The sequence below is a fragment of the Rhinolophus sinicus genome, chromosome 5, assembly GCF_057876585.1.
Source record: "Rhinolophus sinicus isolate RSI-liver-muscle chromosome 5, RSI-T2T, whole genome shotgun sequence".
In the NCBI taxonomy this organism is placed as follows: Eukaryota; Metazoa; Chordata; class Mammalia; order Chiroptera; family Rhinolophidae; genus Rhinolophus; species Rhinolophus sinicus.
Genome location: NC_142505.1, coordinates 18220556 through 18239646, shown reverse-complemented (window position 1 = coordinate 18239646; position 19091 = coordinate 18220556). Strand labels below are relative to the sequence as shown.

Here is a 19091-nt window from a genome sequence, read left to right as displayed (position 1 = left end):
GAGGATACAAAGATCCAAGATCTGAAGGACAGAGATCAGATCAATGGAAAAGAAACAATACGCAATGAAAGAAGTAAAGAAACACAGCCTGAGCTGAAGAGAGAGCATGAGGGCTGCTGGAAAGTCCATCACATTTCAGCAAAATCAGGGGGAAAAGACTCACATCTACATGCAGCTTGGCAGTATTTTCTTAAGCTATTTATGACTCAAATTTCAAACACACACAAAAGTAGACAGACAGAATAGTATACTGAATGCCCAGCCCATTAAGTTTGGCAACAATTTTGAATAACAAAAATCAAGAGAAAAAAAATTCCAATCATTTAGGCAGAAAAATTAGACTTGCCTTAAAGGAAAGAAAATCAAGCTGGCCTTGAATTTTGCTGTAACACTAAATGGCAGAAGGTGAACAGAGGAAGAGAAGAATGCAAAAATAGAAGTCCACAGATTTGGGGTAAGGTGAGGGGCTGGGGGATAACGCTCTTCCTCAGCCAAATTATCTTTCCCCTGCTAAAAAAAAAAAGTCAACATTTATTGAGTACTTGCTACCCTGTTTCCCAAAAAATAACACCGGGTCTTATATTAATTTTTGCTCCAAAAGACGCACTAGGGTTTATGTTCAGGGGATGTTATCCTGAAAAATCATGCTAGGGCTTATTTTCCGGTTAGGTCTTATTTTCGGGGAAACACAGTAGGTGCCAAGGACGACTGTACACAATTCACGTGTGTTAACTCATCTAATCCTAATCCCAGCCCATGAGGTAGGTCCTACAATTATGCCCACATGACAGACAAACAGAGGTACAAAGAGCCAGTAAGTGGTAGAATCAAAATTCAAACCCAATCAGCCTGGCCCCAGAGCCCAGACTCTTCAACTCTACACTGTATGCCTTCTCGGCAGCGTTGCAGAGACTAGGAAAATATTCTACCTCTTGGGGGAAAACTACTTAAGAATATATACCAATACATAAAGAAAAGAAGCAGAACTAAGAACTCAAGACTGGAGAAGTCACAAGTAGAAGGACTGTTGGGAAGTAATGAGCCCAGTTAAACACAGAGTTGAGCAGGGCTAGGACTAAGCTGAGGTTCAAAGAAAAGGGCAGTCACCTTGGGTATAAAATTTAGAGAGGTACCAAGACACATCAAAATAAACAATATTTTCACACAATTTAAAAATAAAAATTAATGCCAAAAAAAATGTCTTACGAGACTCAGTCTCACTTGCCTCATGCTAATCCTCACCCTGTTGAATCTTGTTTTTATTTAAAATTTTGTTATTTTGTTCATCATGGATTTTTTTGTATTAATTCTGTTTTAAAAGTATCACATTAAAGTATCATTTATCTGAATTACTTTGGAACCCCTTCCATTTACACTCAAGGTAAGTGCTTCACTCAGGTCACCCTAGTCTCTGCCCTGGAACTGAATTTAAATAATTTTTCTAAGCATGGCTACATAACCGAATACTAAGTCAAATTTATTTTAAAGGGACTTAATCATTATCACACATTATTAAGTATTAAATATTAAAATATTACTAACAATAGCCCCAATATTATATTACCCAAGATAGGAAAGTACAGCAGAGAAACAAAGGAAATTAAAGTACGCTGAGTCCCCCTCCCTAAGAAGAGTCAAAAAGTAGTGTCATTCTTGACTTTGCTGATTAGAAAAATACAGGTTAAAGAATGCTTATGAACGCTATAATGGAACCACTACTAGAATTTATATACATATTTTTTCCTCAAAAACGCTAGAGAAGAGTAAAGGAAATATAACCTGTGTAGCAAAATAGAGAGAAAGCAAGCAGCACAGAAACATAAAAGCAAAAAGCATAAAGAAGACTAACAGAAAAACGAACACCAGTCTAAAAAAATAAATGGACTACATTACTCTATTGAAAGATAGAGTCTCAATATTGTGTCATAAAACAAAATGCAAGTCTAAAACCATATTTCATTAATTCTAAGACATACCTAATTTTCACATTTGAACATCTCTGAAGCTAGAGTTTGTCTTACAGTCAATGATGGATCACAATTTAATGGGCAGCCTTTTCTTTCTAGCGGCACGAAGGATAATGGTATATTTTACTGTTGATGGTGTTTGACAGTTGAGAAAATATGCCTCGCTTATAGAAAGTGACTCAGAAAGGTCTAAAGTAGCAAAATGGTCAAAAACATACCAGGGAAATACAAATGAAAAGGAGACTAGGATCCAAACATGACTGTGTGACTGCTGACTGACAATTAAAATCAAGCAGCTAGATGTCAGTCACATTTCACTCTCTGGTCCACCCTGATGCTCACGAGGGGGGAACTCATCAAAGGAGACACAGCAGAAGGAACCGGAAGGTGAAGGGTTGGGTGGTCCACCAAACGGCAAATCTGGCCCTTAAACAGGCACTTACACACACCTGCAGCTCCTTACACAACACACCTTAGCAGATGTAAGAACACAGGGAAGAAGGAAAGCAACTCTAAATGTTCCGGTTCCATGAACCGACCGGAAGCAGAAAGAAAGCTACACAAGGTTTAACTGTGGACTTATATAGGTTTGACTGTGGGACTGTCTTAAGTGTATGCCTTGCTCAGAGTACTGGAAGTTATAGTCCCCGTGCCAAGGCTAGGGGGCCTCTGCCCAGAGGCCAGTGACAGGAGATGGCACCTGGAAGGTCCCTACCTCTTCCCGTAATACAGTGAATTCATGACTCCCAGGTTCAGTAAACTTAAAAGTATTTTCCAAAATGGAGTAAGACTGACAAACATGAGAAAAACATAAGGCATATTTACGATGGAAAGCTAGGATATTAGTATCGAACGGCTTTCTCTTGGGATAAGTTGTCATTCAAACACTCTGTTTAGACAGATGTAAAAAAAGAATCCACCCATACGAAATACTCTGTAGTGTTAGTTTTTCTTCCCCCCTCCCCCATATGTTATTTACTGAAGGAACCATCACATTTCTATCTTGGCGTTTAAATCAGAAAATAAGGCAAGGTGACTTATGCAGGGCACACTTTCACCAGAAGCAGTAGGTGTCAGGAAAGACGGTATAAGAGACAGAGTAAGCAAAGGGCGTCTCTGAGTGGTAGAAAGAGATGAACACTGGGAGTCTGAAGATGTCTCTGGAAAACAGGGAAGCACCGCAGAAGGAAGAAGGCAACTGGCTGATAAAGCCAAGAAGAGTCCTCATAACAGTCTCACCTATTTGACTCTTCTTGACAACCCCCGCAAAGAAGAGTACCAATGCAACTGGCTTATTCAATGGAAATCCCACAAATCTTCTCAGACAATGAAAAAGTTACTGCAGGGACAAGTTAAGAAAAGCACATTAAATTCTGCTTTGGTTCTCCTCTCTTCAATTACACATCCCTTGATCTCTTGTCCTGATTTATGCCCCAGGGCACATATGTCATCTACTGTGATTCCCCAAGGCTCTACTGTCACTTGCTCTGGCAGCTCTGACTCCAGTATTCTTTCCCAGCATGCCTTGCACTGATCGTTCTGTTAGCACCTGCTCTTATCTGGCACTAGAATGTGTTTGTCCGGTTACAGGTGTCGGCTCTGACTTTGAACCATGTTCGCTGGATCAAGGCCTACAAGCAAGGAACTAACCAGACACACAGACAACAGACCCTGCACCCCAAAACCACTTTAAAGGTCCAGTTTCTCTTCCACACTGGTAAGCCACCCAGAGCGCAGACTCCCAAGGAGTCCAGCTGTTTCCAGTTCTGATGTAGTCCTGCCTGCTTCTCTGAGTAGAATCAGAAGCACCCATCTAGGCTGGGGAAACAGATGCCTACCTACCCCCACCGTTATGAATCATTGGCCTCTGTCAAGCTGGTCGAGTCGACTTCGTACTCACCAGTAACCGGACAGAACTGCATAGCATAAGCCTTGACCAAAAAGCCAAATTATTAATTTTAATGACAAACCTCTCCACACACACAAGTGAAATGAAGCATTTCAGCCCACTATCTCTCAGGGATAACATCGGAGAGAGGGCTAAGAGCCCAAAATGCATAGGGGGGAGGCAGATGAATACGAAAGTATTTTTGGATTTCAATCCAGTTGCTTGGTGTGTCTGAAATGAAATGAGCATTAGGGAGCAATATTTGCAGACAATGGCTCCAAAGACAACATATTCCCCAGAAGATACAATGAAATGCTACAGGAGATGAAATGCTACAAATTAATTTTTGATTCAGAAAAGGGGCAGAAGAAAGAAAAAAAAAATGCAGGGATCAGAAAGCAGAGCAACTTGAAGCAAGAACCATGTGTTTGGATATTGGGCACACAGTGGGTAATCTGTGCCTCCCTGTGCCCACTGAACGTTTAAAGGAAACCCTGGCAGAATTTTGCTTTAATGAGATTTTGATTTCCATCAACCTAGCGTGTCTTGGATATAACAAGTATGTCTTTATCAGCAGGAGTCAGGCTGCTAGAGATACTATCAACCTCACAAGCCCTGAGATTCTAAACAAGTGTGTTTTGTGGTGACACTCCCAGGGTTACCATATCCTCTTATTCCACTAGTTTGAGATTCTGGAATTCATTTTAAACTGCAGGCAACTATGATGCATTGGATACAGGAAGTAATTGAATTTTTTTCCCCCAATGTGTGCCATAGATTTAAAAGACACGTGCAGAATGTTTTAAAACTTAAAAGGTTGTGTTATATGGAATAAAACATGTAAAAGGGTTAAGAAGTCAACGAAACAAAGCAACCACTGTGATGTTTCATGCTCCCTCTGTTCTCCAACCTTCAGTCAAGTTCCCTTGATAAAAACGGCTAAAAGGAAGAGAGGGTGAACACATGGGGCAGGGAAGGTATGCAGGAGGTAACTCCATATGTGGCATAATTTCAGGGACACTGCTCAGTCTCTCCTCCTCCCACAGAGTTTCCATTTCAATCTGTCACCACCTCTGAAGTTCGACCTTGAGCTTTGTCCTTGAAAACCGGGGCGGGGGGGGGGGCATAGAAATTTGCTAGAAACCAGCCATGAAGAAAGATGAAAGATGTAAGGGATTAATTTTAGGATGCAGAAAATGGTTCAAGCTCACAGGTAGCAGTGAAAGAATCTTGGAATGAGTCCATTCGGTTGCAGAGGCTAGAAGTTACAATATAGTGTGAGAGAGAAACATAGTGTGAGAGAGATCATAGACACCTTGAAAAGCCTCCAGTCTAACACTGATCTTATGCCCAAGCCCCAGTGGGGTCACTCAGGCTCCCTCCAGATCAGGAACTGTCAAGGCATCGCATGGGATTTCATTTTTTTCCCCCATTTTTCTGCCTCCCCCTTGTTTCTCAGTCTAGTTGTGTAGGACACAGCTCCCTGGCCCATGCTGGTATTATGAGATTTGCCCTCCCCGCCGAGGCAGTCAGTGGCTGGTCGTGGCCTGCCACTCATGGCCGCTCATGCCAACCTCTGGCTGCTCAGGGCAGCCCAGCTCCAGGGAGAGCCATTGTTCAAAATCCTAGCTGTAGAGGGTGCAGCTCACTGGCCCATGTGGGAATCGAACCAGCGACCTCGGCATTAGGAGCATGGAGGTCCAACCACCTGAGCCACGAGGCTGGGTTGGCCCAGCATTTCATTTTTCATGTTGAAAAGGAAGAGGAAAGGTAGAAGAACAGGTGTGGGTCCTTCACTCTATGCCTGAATACACAGACATCTGCTCCGAGACTGGATCCTGCACCAGAAAAAAAGGTTTTTCTTTTGTTATGAAGAACATTAACAAAGGAGTTGGCAAAATTCAGTAAGGTCTGTAGATTAGGGAATAAGATTAGATTCACGGGAATGTACTGATTTTGACCATTGTGCCATCATCATATAGGAGGGCGTCCTTTTTTAAAGACTGAAGTATATAAGGGTAAAGGTATATCATGTCTGCAACTTACTCTTAAGAAGTTAGAAAATTATAATATGTTTATAGAGAGAGTGAAAAAGACGATGAAGCAAACGTCATAAAATGTTGCTATTTGGGGAACTTCGAGATGGATAGATGAGAATTTTCATACCATTCTTACAACTTTTCTAAAAGTCTGAAATTATTATTTTTTAAGTAAAGAAAACTAAATATATACCTGCCTTGAGAAAAGGATGATGTGAGCAAGACAGCGTCCCTGGCCCCAATTTGGGGTACCCAGAGCATAAAGAACCCCATTCAGAAGAAGGCATCTGCCACAGTGGAAAGAGCTCGTCTCTCGCCTCAGCTCTGCCACTTAGCTGGGTGGCCTTGGGTAAGTCACTGAACTGGTCTGAGCCTCAACGTCTCATCCAAATGATGGGCATAACAATATGTGGAGATTTCAGAAAACGTGTAGCAAAGGTCAAACACTGGTAGAATCAAAGCTTAGTAAATAATAGTGGGTATTAACAGAAAGAAGCCCAAATTACCCATCCACCGTCTGTGCTGGAAAACCATCCCTTTTAATCTTAGTAAAAAGGAGGGCAAAGGGGACTTGAGAAACATATGAAATAGAAACTATTATCAGAACCTCGCTTTACTTTTCATCACCTAAGTGGTCTCGTTCTCTCATTAATTAAGTGAACTCTGGGCAACATAGCTCAGCGAGGCTTGTGTTAGTCTCGTAATTCTAATACTTTATAATTACATCTGACACAGCCTATCTCAAGCTAGTTTCACCTTTATCACTGAATTTAATCTTCACTAATATCTTTATATCTGCTTATTGATGAAACCCTCCTCCCAAAGGACTGAGGCATCTTAAGGGAGTATATTATTATCTCTAGCTTTTTGATAAAGAATTAGAAATGTTCCTGGTATGTATTCCAGAGAAACTCTCACACAGGCCCATGAGGGAACATGCAGGAGGATGCTTCACTGCAGCCAGGTGATCGGAACAGAGAGAACAGAGAGCAGGAGGCAGTGTGCAGGTCCATCGACAGAGAATGTTGGGTAAAATGTGCTGGACACACACCCTAGGTACCATTAGAAATAATGGACCAGATGCTGCATAGCGATGGATCTTTACAGGACAACACTGAGGGCAAAGTCACAAATGGAATGAGATACAGTATTCATGTAAACATGTTAGTTAAATGCTTCATAGCATATTTCCAACTGGTAAAAGAAAAACATACCCCATATTGGGTAGGGGAGGAGAGAGAGGTAAATGAAGAAACATTTGGATAAAAGGATAGATGGATGGTGGATAAATGGATGGATTTAAAGGAGGAAGGCAATGGGAGACACACACACACGCACACACCCAGACAGTACTCATTTGCAAACACAGAACCGCCCACTGGGAGGTCTCACCTGCGGCCCCTGGCCTGGGGCTGGGCTGGCCCACCTGGTGCACACTCTGCTGCAGCAAGCTGAGGCACTCCCCGAGGCAGCTGAGGGTAGCAGCAGAGGTAGCTTTCAGGAGCAGCAGGTCCTGGTCTAAGGCAGTGAGGGGGCCAGAGCCCGGCAGAGACTCGATGGCGTGTACAAGGTTCTTCTGCTGTCCTTCCACCTGGTTCATCATCTACAAAATGGGAAGACAGCAAGGCGGTAAGGGTCAGAAGCTCTCCTTTCCACAAGATTGGAAGCCAACACTTAAACCATGGGCCTGGAGGAACGTTAGAGGAAAGTGGTGAGAGAAGCCATCATCACCCAGACTACAAGTGACATGAGCGTCAGCGCAGATGTGCCCAGTACACATTGGTCCTTTGATGAAGCAGGTCTTGGTGAAATCTGTCCACCCAGAGGCACACATCTGCAGCTCTGATCATGAGAGTTTAGCGCTTTCAGTGACCACTAGGGCCATCTCGGTGTGTCATTTTACAGCTCTTCCGAAGGTAAGTCAATAATAAATACAGTAAAAGTAGAAGCCCTTGTGACCATCCTTAAGGTTCATTTACTATGGAAGGTTATCGGAGAGTGGACAATCCTTGGCATAGCCTTAGAGCAAGATTAATACCTTCCTTTTCCTCCCGCTACAATTCCTAACTCCTGGGCTGTTTTTGAAGTTCAAGAAATGGAAGTGAAATCTGGACCTGCTGATTTGTATAAATGAGATCAGTGTGAAGCCAGGCCTGAACCAGTCCACCCCCCAATATGCTAAACAGGATGTGACTTTCTTAACACCATGGAAGATGCCAGGAGGAAGGAAAACTTAGGAATGCTAGAGCTAGCCCTATTCCACGGCTGAGGCTATGACAACCCAAAATAACCGTATTTTGTGGCCTGGCTTCAATTCATAGGCTATAGGTAAGCAGTAATTGGATCTTCATAACCATATCTTCGCATGGACAAGTCAAGGAGAAAGGAACTCAAGAACTAGAAAAAGACTTTACTGGTTATCTTGTGAAGTTCATTTCCTTCATGTTTTATACCTTATCTCACTAAACAAGATGATGTACAGAAAGTGCACGTCTAGCAAATAAACAGTCGTTCTGAAACGTGGAGTCAACTATACGTAGAGCAACCCACCCAAGGTCCCAGGGCTGGTCAGCGTCAGAGGCAGGAACCAACTCCTGATCTTAAAGTGTCATCGACTGCTCTTTAAGCTTCCCCCACAAAACTGTCCTCAATTTGAAGCAGTATCTCCTGCTTTGTCACTGTCATCCCAACAGGGTCTTTGGTACCATCATGATGTCACCACCTGGGGAGAAGCAATAATTCTGTAAGGACCCCTGGACTTGGACACAAAACTCATCCCATGTTGGGCCTTATTTTTCTATTTCCTTTTGAAAACAAAGACCTACTATTTTCTAGCATTCTGTGTCATCATCTGCTTAAAAGAAAAGTTTATCCGTTGCAATTTTATTTACCAAAATAGGTGCCAGTACTTCAAAAAAGATTGTTTTAAATCAATGTTAGACATAGGGCACAGACATGGTGCATTTTCTCCTTGATGTGCACACCCACCGTCTGCCATGCAAATTATTTTTTGCAAATTGCAGAGGCTATACCTAGCCACTCTGGCTCCTAAAACAGTTGCTGAGGCATCACAGGCCTCAGTATGTATTCGCTTCTCTTTCAGGTCTTTGCTTTAAAGTCGACTTTTTAGGAAAGCTTCCTGAACCACATAATTTAAAATTGCATTCCCTAGCCCAACCTTTGGCACCCCTATGCTCCTTACCAACTTATTTCTCTGCATAGCACTTACCACCTTCCAACCTAACTTGTAATGGACTTGTTACGTACGTTCATAATTGTGCTAGTGTGAAAGCAGGGATTATATCTGTGCTGTCCACTAATACATCCCAAGTACACTAAATACCTGTTGCGTGAGTCAATGAATAAATCCCCAGTCTCACTCTTCTGTCACTCAAGTGAAAGAGACCTTTTAAAGGTGCACTTATGACCCAAAGTCTATAGAAATCATTATGCTCGATTAGCGTAATATGGCTGAAGATTTAGTAAAGGATAATACCTCCATTATCAGTTCAGCTTTGCCAAGAAATACTGCCAACTGGTTTAATTTCACTTCAAAGAAAATAAAAAGTGTATGCATTCTTTGACAGTCAACTATACGTAGAGCTGCTAACAGCTAGGGAGAAGTGGATTTCAAACTCTGTCGAAGTCAGCATTTCCATAAATTCCTACCATAAAATCTTGTCTTAGAAAAATGATGTGTTGAAAAAAAAATATATATAATGATGAAACGTGTAACACATTGTGTTCGTGACTACGATGGATGATGCAATGACGCTTAAGAGAAAAGGTAAGTAAAATTAAGCCACTAACTAGATGGAATACACTTGTTTTTAATCAACAAAAAGAACTAACTATATTCCAATTATATCGCATAGGATAAAGACGTAATATTTTATGCTTGTGAAACAACATGTAAATCTCAGGTAATAAAAACACAACATTGACTTACAGAATCTTCTACGCTATTACAACAGAAGCACAGGCCCAGGAATCCACATATCTGCTCTCTGAAAAGTACTCAGCAGCATTTATTAAGAGCCTATTGCCAGTGCCAGAGGCAGGACAGCCCTGCGAGAGGGGGCATTTGAAGAAGTGGTGGGTAGATTTGACAGTTATTAGGTTGCTGCAAAAGTAATTGTGGTTTAAAAGATTAAAAATAGTTGCAAAAACCTCAATTACTTTTGACCAACCTAATATCGTGTCTGAGAACTATTGGCACTGAGAGGGCGGGGAGTCAGGTATGTTAAATACCCTGCAAATCAGGGCACAGTCCCACATAACAAGAACTTTCCTGCTCCAAAACGCCAAAAGTATGCCCTTGAGTGACCCTGTGCTAGAGACCTTTCAATAACCAGGCACTTGATGGATTTCAACACTTTTCTCGGTAAACTGAGCTTTCAAAATGAAACAAGCCTAGCACAGGGCTTGACACACAGTAGACTCCTCTTCAAGATTCATTTTCTGCCCTTTTCCCACGTGAGGCGAAACAGAACTCTAGTCTTTAATGACACAATCGATGCCAATCTTCACTTTATTTCAGCTTCATCAGGCTCCAAAAGAAATGGAATGAACCCTAAAAGAAATGCAGGACACCCAGTCTCAGAGCTGTATATCACAGTTACTACTGCGCTAACATGTCTAAGACTGGGAGGCACTGATGAAGAATCTTCATCGGACTTTGGAAGAATAAGTTTTAGCAATTTCCATATCTAAGTTTAATTAAGGGTACATATGAGAAGATGAATGTGGCACTGAAATGCTGTCTGCAACAAGAATATCAACAGCGAATTCTTCAAGCAGCTCCCTCTCCCCTTCCAAGTTCCTACAAGGGATCAACAGAAGACGAAAACACAACCATCCACAAGCAGATTCACCTACCGCCACCAGCCTTTGAAAACGTTGTACCACTTACTTTATTACACAAGTTTCAAATCAGAGCTCTTCACACTTCTTCTGAAGCCCATCAACATCCATCACTTGTAGTGTTTAAAAACAAAACAAAACCAAATGCACGAGTTGCATTTCTTGCTGACATTTGGCTTCCACAACATCTTGTAACATAGGGCGCAAAATGGGGCCCCAGATGAAACTTCAGAGGTCCACCCCCTGAAAACGTCAACTCTGATGTTGTGAAACTGACTACATGTAGCTCCAGTTGAACTTCACAGACAAGCAAATTTCACAGGGAAAGGAAAATTCTGTGGCCCATTTCTCTAGCACAAACAATGGCATATGCACTACGAAAATCAAATCATAGGAGTTAAAGCTAAGAAAAATCAGTGGCTGCAGGTTTTATTTTCTTACTTTATTTCAATGAGACAGAAACCAAGATGCAGAGACCCAAATCCATTGTCATCCAGCTCAAATGCTGGGATCTGGCTAAAGAGAGACCTGAAGGGGGGCCAGCAAGGGGACGGGGCTTCGTCTGCCTGGATAGCTTACACTGTTCTGAGCTGCAAATCCTGGAGCAGGTTTGAGAGGCATTTGAAAGGCTCAGGTTTGACAGGCCAGATATCGGTGAACACCAGCTCAGTCACTCATCCATTAGTCATCAAAGGGAGCATCCAGCATCTTCTGAACACCGATTCTTTATCCTCGAGCAACTAGGGCCGCTCGCCTTGGTTGGCAGAGCCTCCTGGGCTCACAGATTCCTCTGTATCATCAGGAACTCGATCCATCTGGCCTGGAAGTTGACCAAACAACTTGATGGCCTTGCTTTGGTATTTCTCCCCAGTCTGAGGGAATTCCAAAGCCCCTTTTAAGTCTCCCCTCTGGGTCAGGGATCAGCCCTTAGCTAAGTTAGGCACCTTTTCACTTGGCCCAAGTCCTCACATAAGCTTAAAAGCTATGCGTCAAGGATCTTTAGAACCCCGCTATCCCCTCCCGGCCTCCCCCACACACAGCTTACTGTCTCCATTAACATAGATTTACTATCCCACTACTCTTATTAGCATTACTTTAATATCCCAGAACGGGCTTGATCGCGCATTACAGAAATTTCCTGAAATATCCATCATCTGTAATGGAAACCATCAGCAGACAGTTTGTACCCTAAAACTCTTCGAATGTCTGGCTTCAAAATCCTTGCTTCCTTGTTCCCACCAATCCTGAACTGTTGTCGCTTCACTTTTCCCTAATCCCAGTCAAGTCCCTGGATTGTCAACCAAGCTTCAAGTTCTAACCTGCCTCCCCTCTCGTAGACACTGCCTGCCAAGGCCCTGTGGGGGTGGTGTTCTCCCTCACAGGGGCACATATGAGAAGATGAGTGTGGCACTTAGTCTTACCAACAGAGAGCCGACGTTCCAGTCTCCAAAGCCTTCCTCCCAATTCTGGGTGTTGGGACACAGTAAGTCCCCGCCTCTCACCTAAACAATTTCTTCCCCTTGCGGACTTTCCTACCTGACGTTCAACCTTCTGCCTGTATTCCCTGGGCTATAGCGCTTGTTCCACCTCTTGGCATAGTATCTACTGGGAATGATAACCTACCAAGACTTTCTTCTAGGCAGGGTCCTGGGTCCCCTTGGGACACTGCTCTCTGTCCTTCTAAACTCAGTGCTGTGTAGACATGTCCTAAACATCTTATGGACTCCCTAATCTCTCTCAAGGCTGGCTAGGTGAGTACAGAACGAAAACCCCATCTAGTGGCCAGATCCCCAAATCCACACCTCTCTAGGGTGAAGAGAGTGCCAGTGGCAATAAGAAAGAAGGATGAGGAGGAGAAAATGGAGTCCATTTCCAACTGGGAGAGACTGCTGGATACACACACGAGGTTACCCATGAAGGAGAATCAAGTGAAAAACACAGGAAGAGAATGGAGAAACCAATGGAAGGAACATAACACTCTATTCTATAAACCAAAGGAACCCAAAAAAAGGGGTCAAGAAGGAAAGAGTTCCAAAAAATTAACCATTTGGTCTCCAATTACCTTACTGCAGGGGAAGGCAGACTTCTGTAAAAGGCCAGATAGTAAATATTTAATGTTTTGCAAACCACTGGGTTGGTCTCTGGGACAACTACTCAACTCTGCTACTGTGGCTTGAAAGCAGTCACACCAGGTGTAAACAAATGAACGTGGCTGTGTTCCCCTAAAACTAATAATTGACTCAGCTCAGTTTTGGTGTCAGATACTTATTTTTTTCTCATTCGAGTGGTGGCTTTACTGGTTCTCAGGATGAGTGGTGATTTTCAGGTGTACCCCAGACATTTTGGTTGTCATGTTAGAAGATTCTAAGTCCAATTTGATTTTTTTTTTCTTAGGAGGTAATCACATGTTTAGGGTTAGCACACAGGTCGTAGCCTATTTTTATGGCCTGTGGTTTCAATGGCAACCTAATTTCAGACATCTCCTGCTGCAGAAAACAACTATGGCACAGTTTCTCCCACTCACTGTCCCTTATCCCACCTTTTCTCACCCCTTGCAAACAACTCGTTTTTGGCTTTTGGATTACAAAAGGCTGGCATCAACCACCATCCAAGAAAATCTGACAGTCAATACAGCTATAAAGAAGGAAGTAAAAATTACCTGTAACCCCACTTCCTGGAAATTAAGCACTGTTAACTTTCTGGTATTATTCTGACTCTAATTTATATAGACGTACACACAGGTTATATGATTTTATTTAAAAAAGATCATCCCTTCTATATCATTCTGTAACCTTGTAGCACTTACAATGCATCATCTCTGACACCTGGGATTGACTTCAAAATCATCCAGTGGGGGTGGGGGAGTGAGGATGAAACGATATTGGCTTTGGTGGCAGGTGCTGAAGTTGTTGATAGTCAGATGGAAGTTCAGTATTATCTTCTCTAATACTTTTATGTTTGAAATTTTTCACAACAACAAGATTTTTTTTTAACTGGGGAAACTACACTATCATGGATTGAACTGTGTCCCACCAAAATTACTATGTTGATCCTAACTCCCACAACCTCACATGTGACCTTATTTGGAGAGAGGCTCTTTACAGAGGTAATCAAGTTAAACTGGTATCATTCCAGTGTCCCCTAATCCAATTGGACTGGTACCCTTATCAAAAGGGGACATTTGGACCCAGCCTCAGAGGGCAGGTGAGGGAAACCACAGGAGAAGATGGCCATCTGTATGCCAAGGAGAGCCCTGGAACAGATGCTTCGCTCACAGCCCTTAGAAGGAACCAGTCCTGCCAATGCCTTGATTTTGCACTTCTGGTCTCCAGAACTGTGAGATAATAAATGTCTGTTGCTTAAGCCGCCCGGTTTGTGGTACTTTGTTACTGCAGCTCTAGGAAAGTAATGCACACATCGGAGAGACATCTTTCTACATCAATAAACACAGATCTTATTTTAATGGGTGCATCGTACGAGACTTTTTCACTCCAAGCAGAGTAGACCCTGGCTTTTGAGCAAAAGCTCCTTCAATGCAATCTCACCATCACTTTTCAGGTAATGTTTGCTAAGGAAAAACTGAGGTGGAGAAGGCATGTCCAGAATTACGGAACAGAAGATGCCCATCCAAAGGTTAAAAATTAATTTTTAATCCATGTGTCAGTACTGAATGTTAACATATTGGTAACGAGGGGCACAAGGTGCAAAAGGAATAATTTCTTGTTCTCAAAGAGAATGCCACAGGCCAAGAGAAGGATTTAAGTAGAAGGGAAGGGGTCGGTAAATCATCGCCTTGTTCACTACTTATGTGTCTGCATCCTCTGCCTCCCACACACAAAGCCTTGGACCTGCAGGAGGCGCTGAACTCAGAGGAAAAAACACACTCTCCCGACCAAAGGTTGGCCTCCCCCGCACCTGGCCCCCAGCCAGGGCTTCTGCAGAAGCTCCATCCGCAGGAGGCTGCTCTGCTTTGTTTTCATGAAAAATATCTTTCATCCCTTTTTCTGTACAAAAGTTATACTTCTCACAGAAAAAATAATCAAATAGAAGGAAAAAACACTCGTAATACATCCAAGACCAGAGAAAATAAATGTTAAAATCTTGGTGTGTATATACTTAACCACATTTTTATGCATATATATATTTTGCTTTTTATGAAAATGGTTGCACATCATGCTTGTAGCCTTTTTTATTCCACATACCATGTCGATAAATTTCGACAATACTATAATACTGCAGATCACTCCATCACATAAATGTGCCACAATTTATTGCCTAATTCCCTACTGTTGGACATTATAGCGAGGTCTAACTTTCTTCTCTGTGACAAATTACAATTCAACAAACTTCTCCGGAGTTAAATCTCAGCATAAATTTGTAATGATTTTCTTAAAATAAACTCCGAGAAGAGGAATTGCTTTAACATTAATTTTAAGGCTTTTGATAAATACTGCCAGCTCACCATCAAAAAAATTGTATCAATTTGCATTCCCTCAGCAGAGTGTGAACTGCCCTCTCCATCACTCTCTAAAATCATCTTTTTGTCTTTACCAATTTTAACAGGCAAAAAACCCAAAACCAAAACCAGTATTTCATCGTTTTAATTCATTGCACATGCCACTGTAACACGGGAGATAAAGACGGGTTAAGAAGTTTCCATATCCAGCAACAAGTAGTAAATAGGCCCTAGAGATCTAATGCACAGTATAATGAATACAGACAACAATATTTCCTATAATCATCAAACTTGCTAAGAGACTAGAACTTAATTATTCCAACCAGTTAAAAAGAAAGGGTAATTATGTAATGTGATAGAGGTGCTCAATATTGTTACAGTGGCAATCATACAAATAAATGTATCAAATTAACATGTTGTACACCTTAAATTTACACAATGTTATATGTCAAACATATTCAATTTTAAAAAAAAGTTTCCATGTCCAATAAAGAAAATGTAAGCAAATAAGACTAAAGGGAGTCCAGAAAGTGTGTTTCCTTCCATAGAGTGGAAGCAGGAAGGTGGATGGCGGGAGGCCACTGGTGCAGGGCACGGGGACAAGCCGGTCCCTGGCTAGGAGAAGGAAAGCTAATCTGAGGAAAGGAAGGGGAAGGACTATTGGGAGAACCATGTGAAGAAGCCACAGTTCTCTCATACAAGGTACCAGGGACTTTGGAATAATGGGAAACAGCTGCCGAGGTCCCCACACCCTCAGTGCCTGAGGGAGGGCTCTACCGGGAGCTTGTCCAAAGGGCTTAGTTATTCTGTCTCCAGAACCTACTAGATAAGGGAAGGGCATTGATCCACTCCACCAAGCCTGTCCAAGGTTCTGCATCTGATTCAACCCAGCATTGGAGCTTAAGAGAACAGCAGAAAGCAGCCCTTTGCTCTCCCCACATCTCCTTGTCTCTCCCCTCTCTGCCTTTACCTCTGGTACAAAAGCCTTACGAGTAACATCCATTTACATGAATAATAGAAGCAAGGTCATCTCACATCTGGGGGAAGGGGGAGCGCTACAGTTTACAAAAGTGCTTTCATATTCATAGTCTCTTATCCTCCCAGCTCTGCCCTGGCCACAAGGCAGGGCTGGTTAATGTGATTCTGCTTTTACACAACGCTGGGGCCCAACTCACAATCCATAGAAGCGAGGTCAGGACTCAAGTCCAGTCTTCCGGATTCAAACTTCTCTGCCCCTTCTCTCAGGAGGCACCCAGAACAACACTGCACTACAGATGGTTCCTGATCGCGGCACAGAATGTACACACAATGTACACACAATGTACACACACACACACACACACACACACACACATTCTGATGCTCACCGAGCACAAACTTCCACCTAAAAAGTAGAGGCTTGGGAACAACCAGTTTTATCCACTGGGCCAATTCATGGTGAACTGAATGAGAAAGGGTTAGACCTCACACTCTTCCTGGGTAAAAATCTCCAGAAAAGAAAACGTGATTCATGAACTAAAACCGGACAATAAAGGGTAAGGATTTGTTCTGCACACAGTGTAGGAGGCCAGTCTGTTTCTCTTGCAGAATGTAACCTTACAAACCAAAGACCAACGAGTATGAAATCAAACCGTTGTCTTTGATCCTGTTCATTCACATTCCATAGAAATGCTCAGACTGCCTCAAAGAACCTCTAAGTTTCTTAGATATTTAATCTCCGTTGTGGGCAATTCATTTATTTTGCAGGGAGAGAATGCTGTTTCTAAGAATTCCTGAAGAAAACATGTCAATTGACATCCGTATTCTAACTTCAGCGTGGTGGCAGATATTTATCTCAATCTAGGCCTTTGCTCTATCTAGTAGTAAATGCCTGCTAAGCTCCTTTAAAACTTACTCTTTTTAGCTCAAATATCTACAAATGTAGCAGACAAGAATATAACAACGTAGCTCTCTTTTCCAGCTAAAATTAATTTCACTTGTGCCAATTATTTCTCAGAAAAGAAATGCATCTCCAAAGAGTACTTAAAAGAGGGGGGAAAATTTGGAGAAGACCATCACACCTCTAGGCGAATCCTTTATGGCCTTGGAATCTTGGCAAATGAAACTCTGGGGAGACAAATGCATTCATCGGGAATCTGCTTCATTAATCTGAAAGTGAAAATTATGTTAAGGGATAACCCACCTGTAATTAATATTTATTGTAGCCCCTCTGGCTAAATGACAGCACGCTCACCATTTTGCAGAAGAGAACAAATTCCTGCACACAAACTGCTTCAAACGTAATCCTCACGGTGCTCAGATATGGCATAGAATAACGCTATGTCAGAGACTGCACTTTGCAAAAGAGCTACCCACCCTTCGCAGATGTCTGCATTTGAAATTGTTTTCCAGCGATAAAAATGAGCGGCCCGGATCCACTCTGCTCCTTCTCCACACTTCCTCATGACCCAGGCATACACTTTTTAAGAAAGCCAGTGTAAAGAGTGTAGTCTGTGACCACTAGTCACAGGAATACACACGCAAGAGGAACTTATTATATTATAATTAGTTCCATACGCATCTACCTCCAGGGCTCAGCATACTGATTGAATCAATTGATTAATCCTCTGCCATACAGTGAACTCTTTATGGGAAGAGCCTATAGGAACTTATTCATCAAAGGACTGCTCACAGGAGATGCTGAATATATATTTTCGCTGGGTGGGTGGAGGGACGTGCTATCTAACCCAATTGAGGATTCTAATATTCATGAGATACAAGGATGCACACTATTCACAAACACTTGAAAACCTCACTTCATAAGAAGATTTATTCATCAACTGGAACATCAGTCAAGACTTTTACCTGAAACAATTAGTCAAATAATGAGATATTTCCCTAAACTCAATACTAGTGTGACATGAATACCAGTGTAACACAGCTTCTTGTGAGAGGGTTCTGAAAGTATACTAACTTTTTATAAATGCTTATGATAAAAACCAAACTCCAACTGAGTCCAGACTATCCTACCTCTTTTCTCTTTCATTTGTAGTACGTCTCATAAGGCAAAGCCAATAGAGTCCACCAGGTTTGAAGGAATTTAAGAGGAGACACGGGCTCGATCCATAGTCCTCTCTTAGCTTATACCTTTCCAGATGAGTTCCAAAGTCTAGGAAACAACCCAATTAGCTGTGTGACTCATTTTCTCATATTAGGTTCATGGGTCTAACACTTCCATTAACTCTGTGGAAATTAAAATTGCCACCAAGGAGCTCTGGATTTTGCTACAGCATTAGCCAACTCTCACTCAAGAGCCCTCTAGAGTCTTCCCTGTGCAGCTGAGATTAAAACCGTTCTGTCTTTCATGACAATAAATTCTTCTCTTCTCATAACCATCACCAAACCTGAAAGAGTAAAAGAAAATGTCTGGCCCTGGCAATGACCTTGGAAAGTACAGGATCTGAAAACGGAATTATGGGTAATTCTCAAAAATGGTTCCTTGTGTATCTTGTGCCGGACGTCTCACAAATACCCTACCTACTTGGGCAACTTTGTATGTCTTGATTTTCTCTCAAGTTACATCTTGCCTACAAATCCTCTCCTCTTTGTCCCTCCCGGTCAAAGTCCTACTAGGTTTCCATTACCCAGGTCAGGGCAGTGCTTCTCCATGAAGGTCTCCCCATTTCCCAATCTCTGTAAGCCCTGCTACAAGCACTCACCTTTCTTCCTTTATGGCTCACACCTGTGTCCCCCTAGCACCTGCCTAGTGCAGGGTGCCACTCATTAAGTTTTTAATGGAACCACGAAATGCATTCTTCAGGTTTTGGGTCATTGCTTCAGTCTTCAGATTTGTTCTTTCCCTGTGAAAATGCTCTACTTCAGTTGTAGCTGTGTCAGTA

The 19091-nt window shown here is 42.3% G+C and overlaps 1 protein-coding gene across 3 annotated transcripts in view; it reads right to left on the bottom strand.

The window, feature by feature from the left end:
• The window catches only part of OSBPL10 (oxysterol binding protein like 10), a 324252-nt gene that overhangs the window by 61266 nt on the left and 243895 nt on the right, over window positions 1–19091 (bottom strand). For all 3 annotated transcript variants that reach the window (XM_088798290.1, XM_019727744.3, XM_019727745.3), the window contains one exon: window positions 7287–7497. In XM_088798290.1, coding sequence (XP_088654416.1) covers window positions 7287–7497 — 211 coding nt within the window. The remainder of the gene's footprint in view (window positions 1–7286; window positions 7498–19091) is intronic.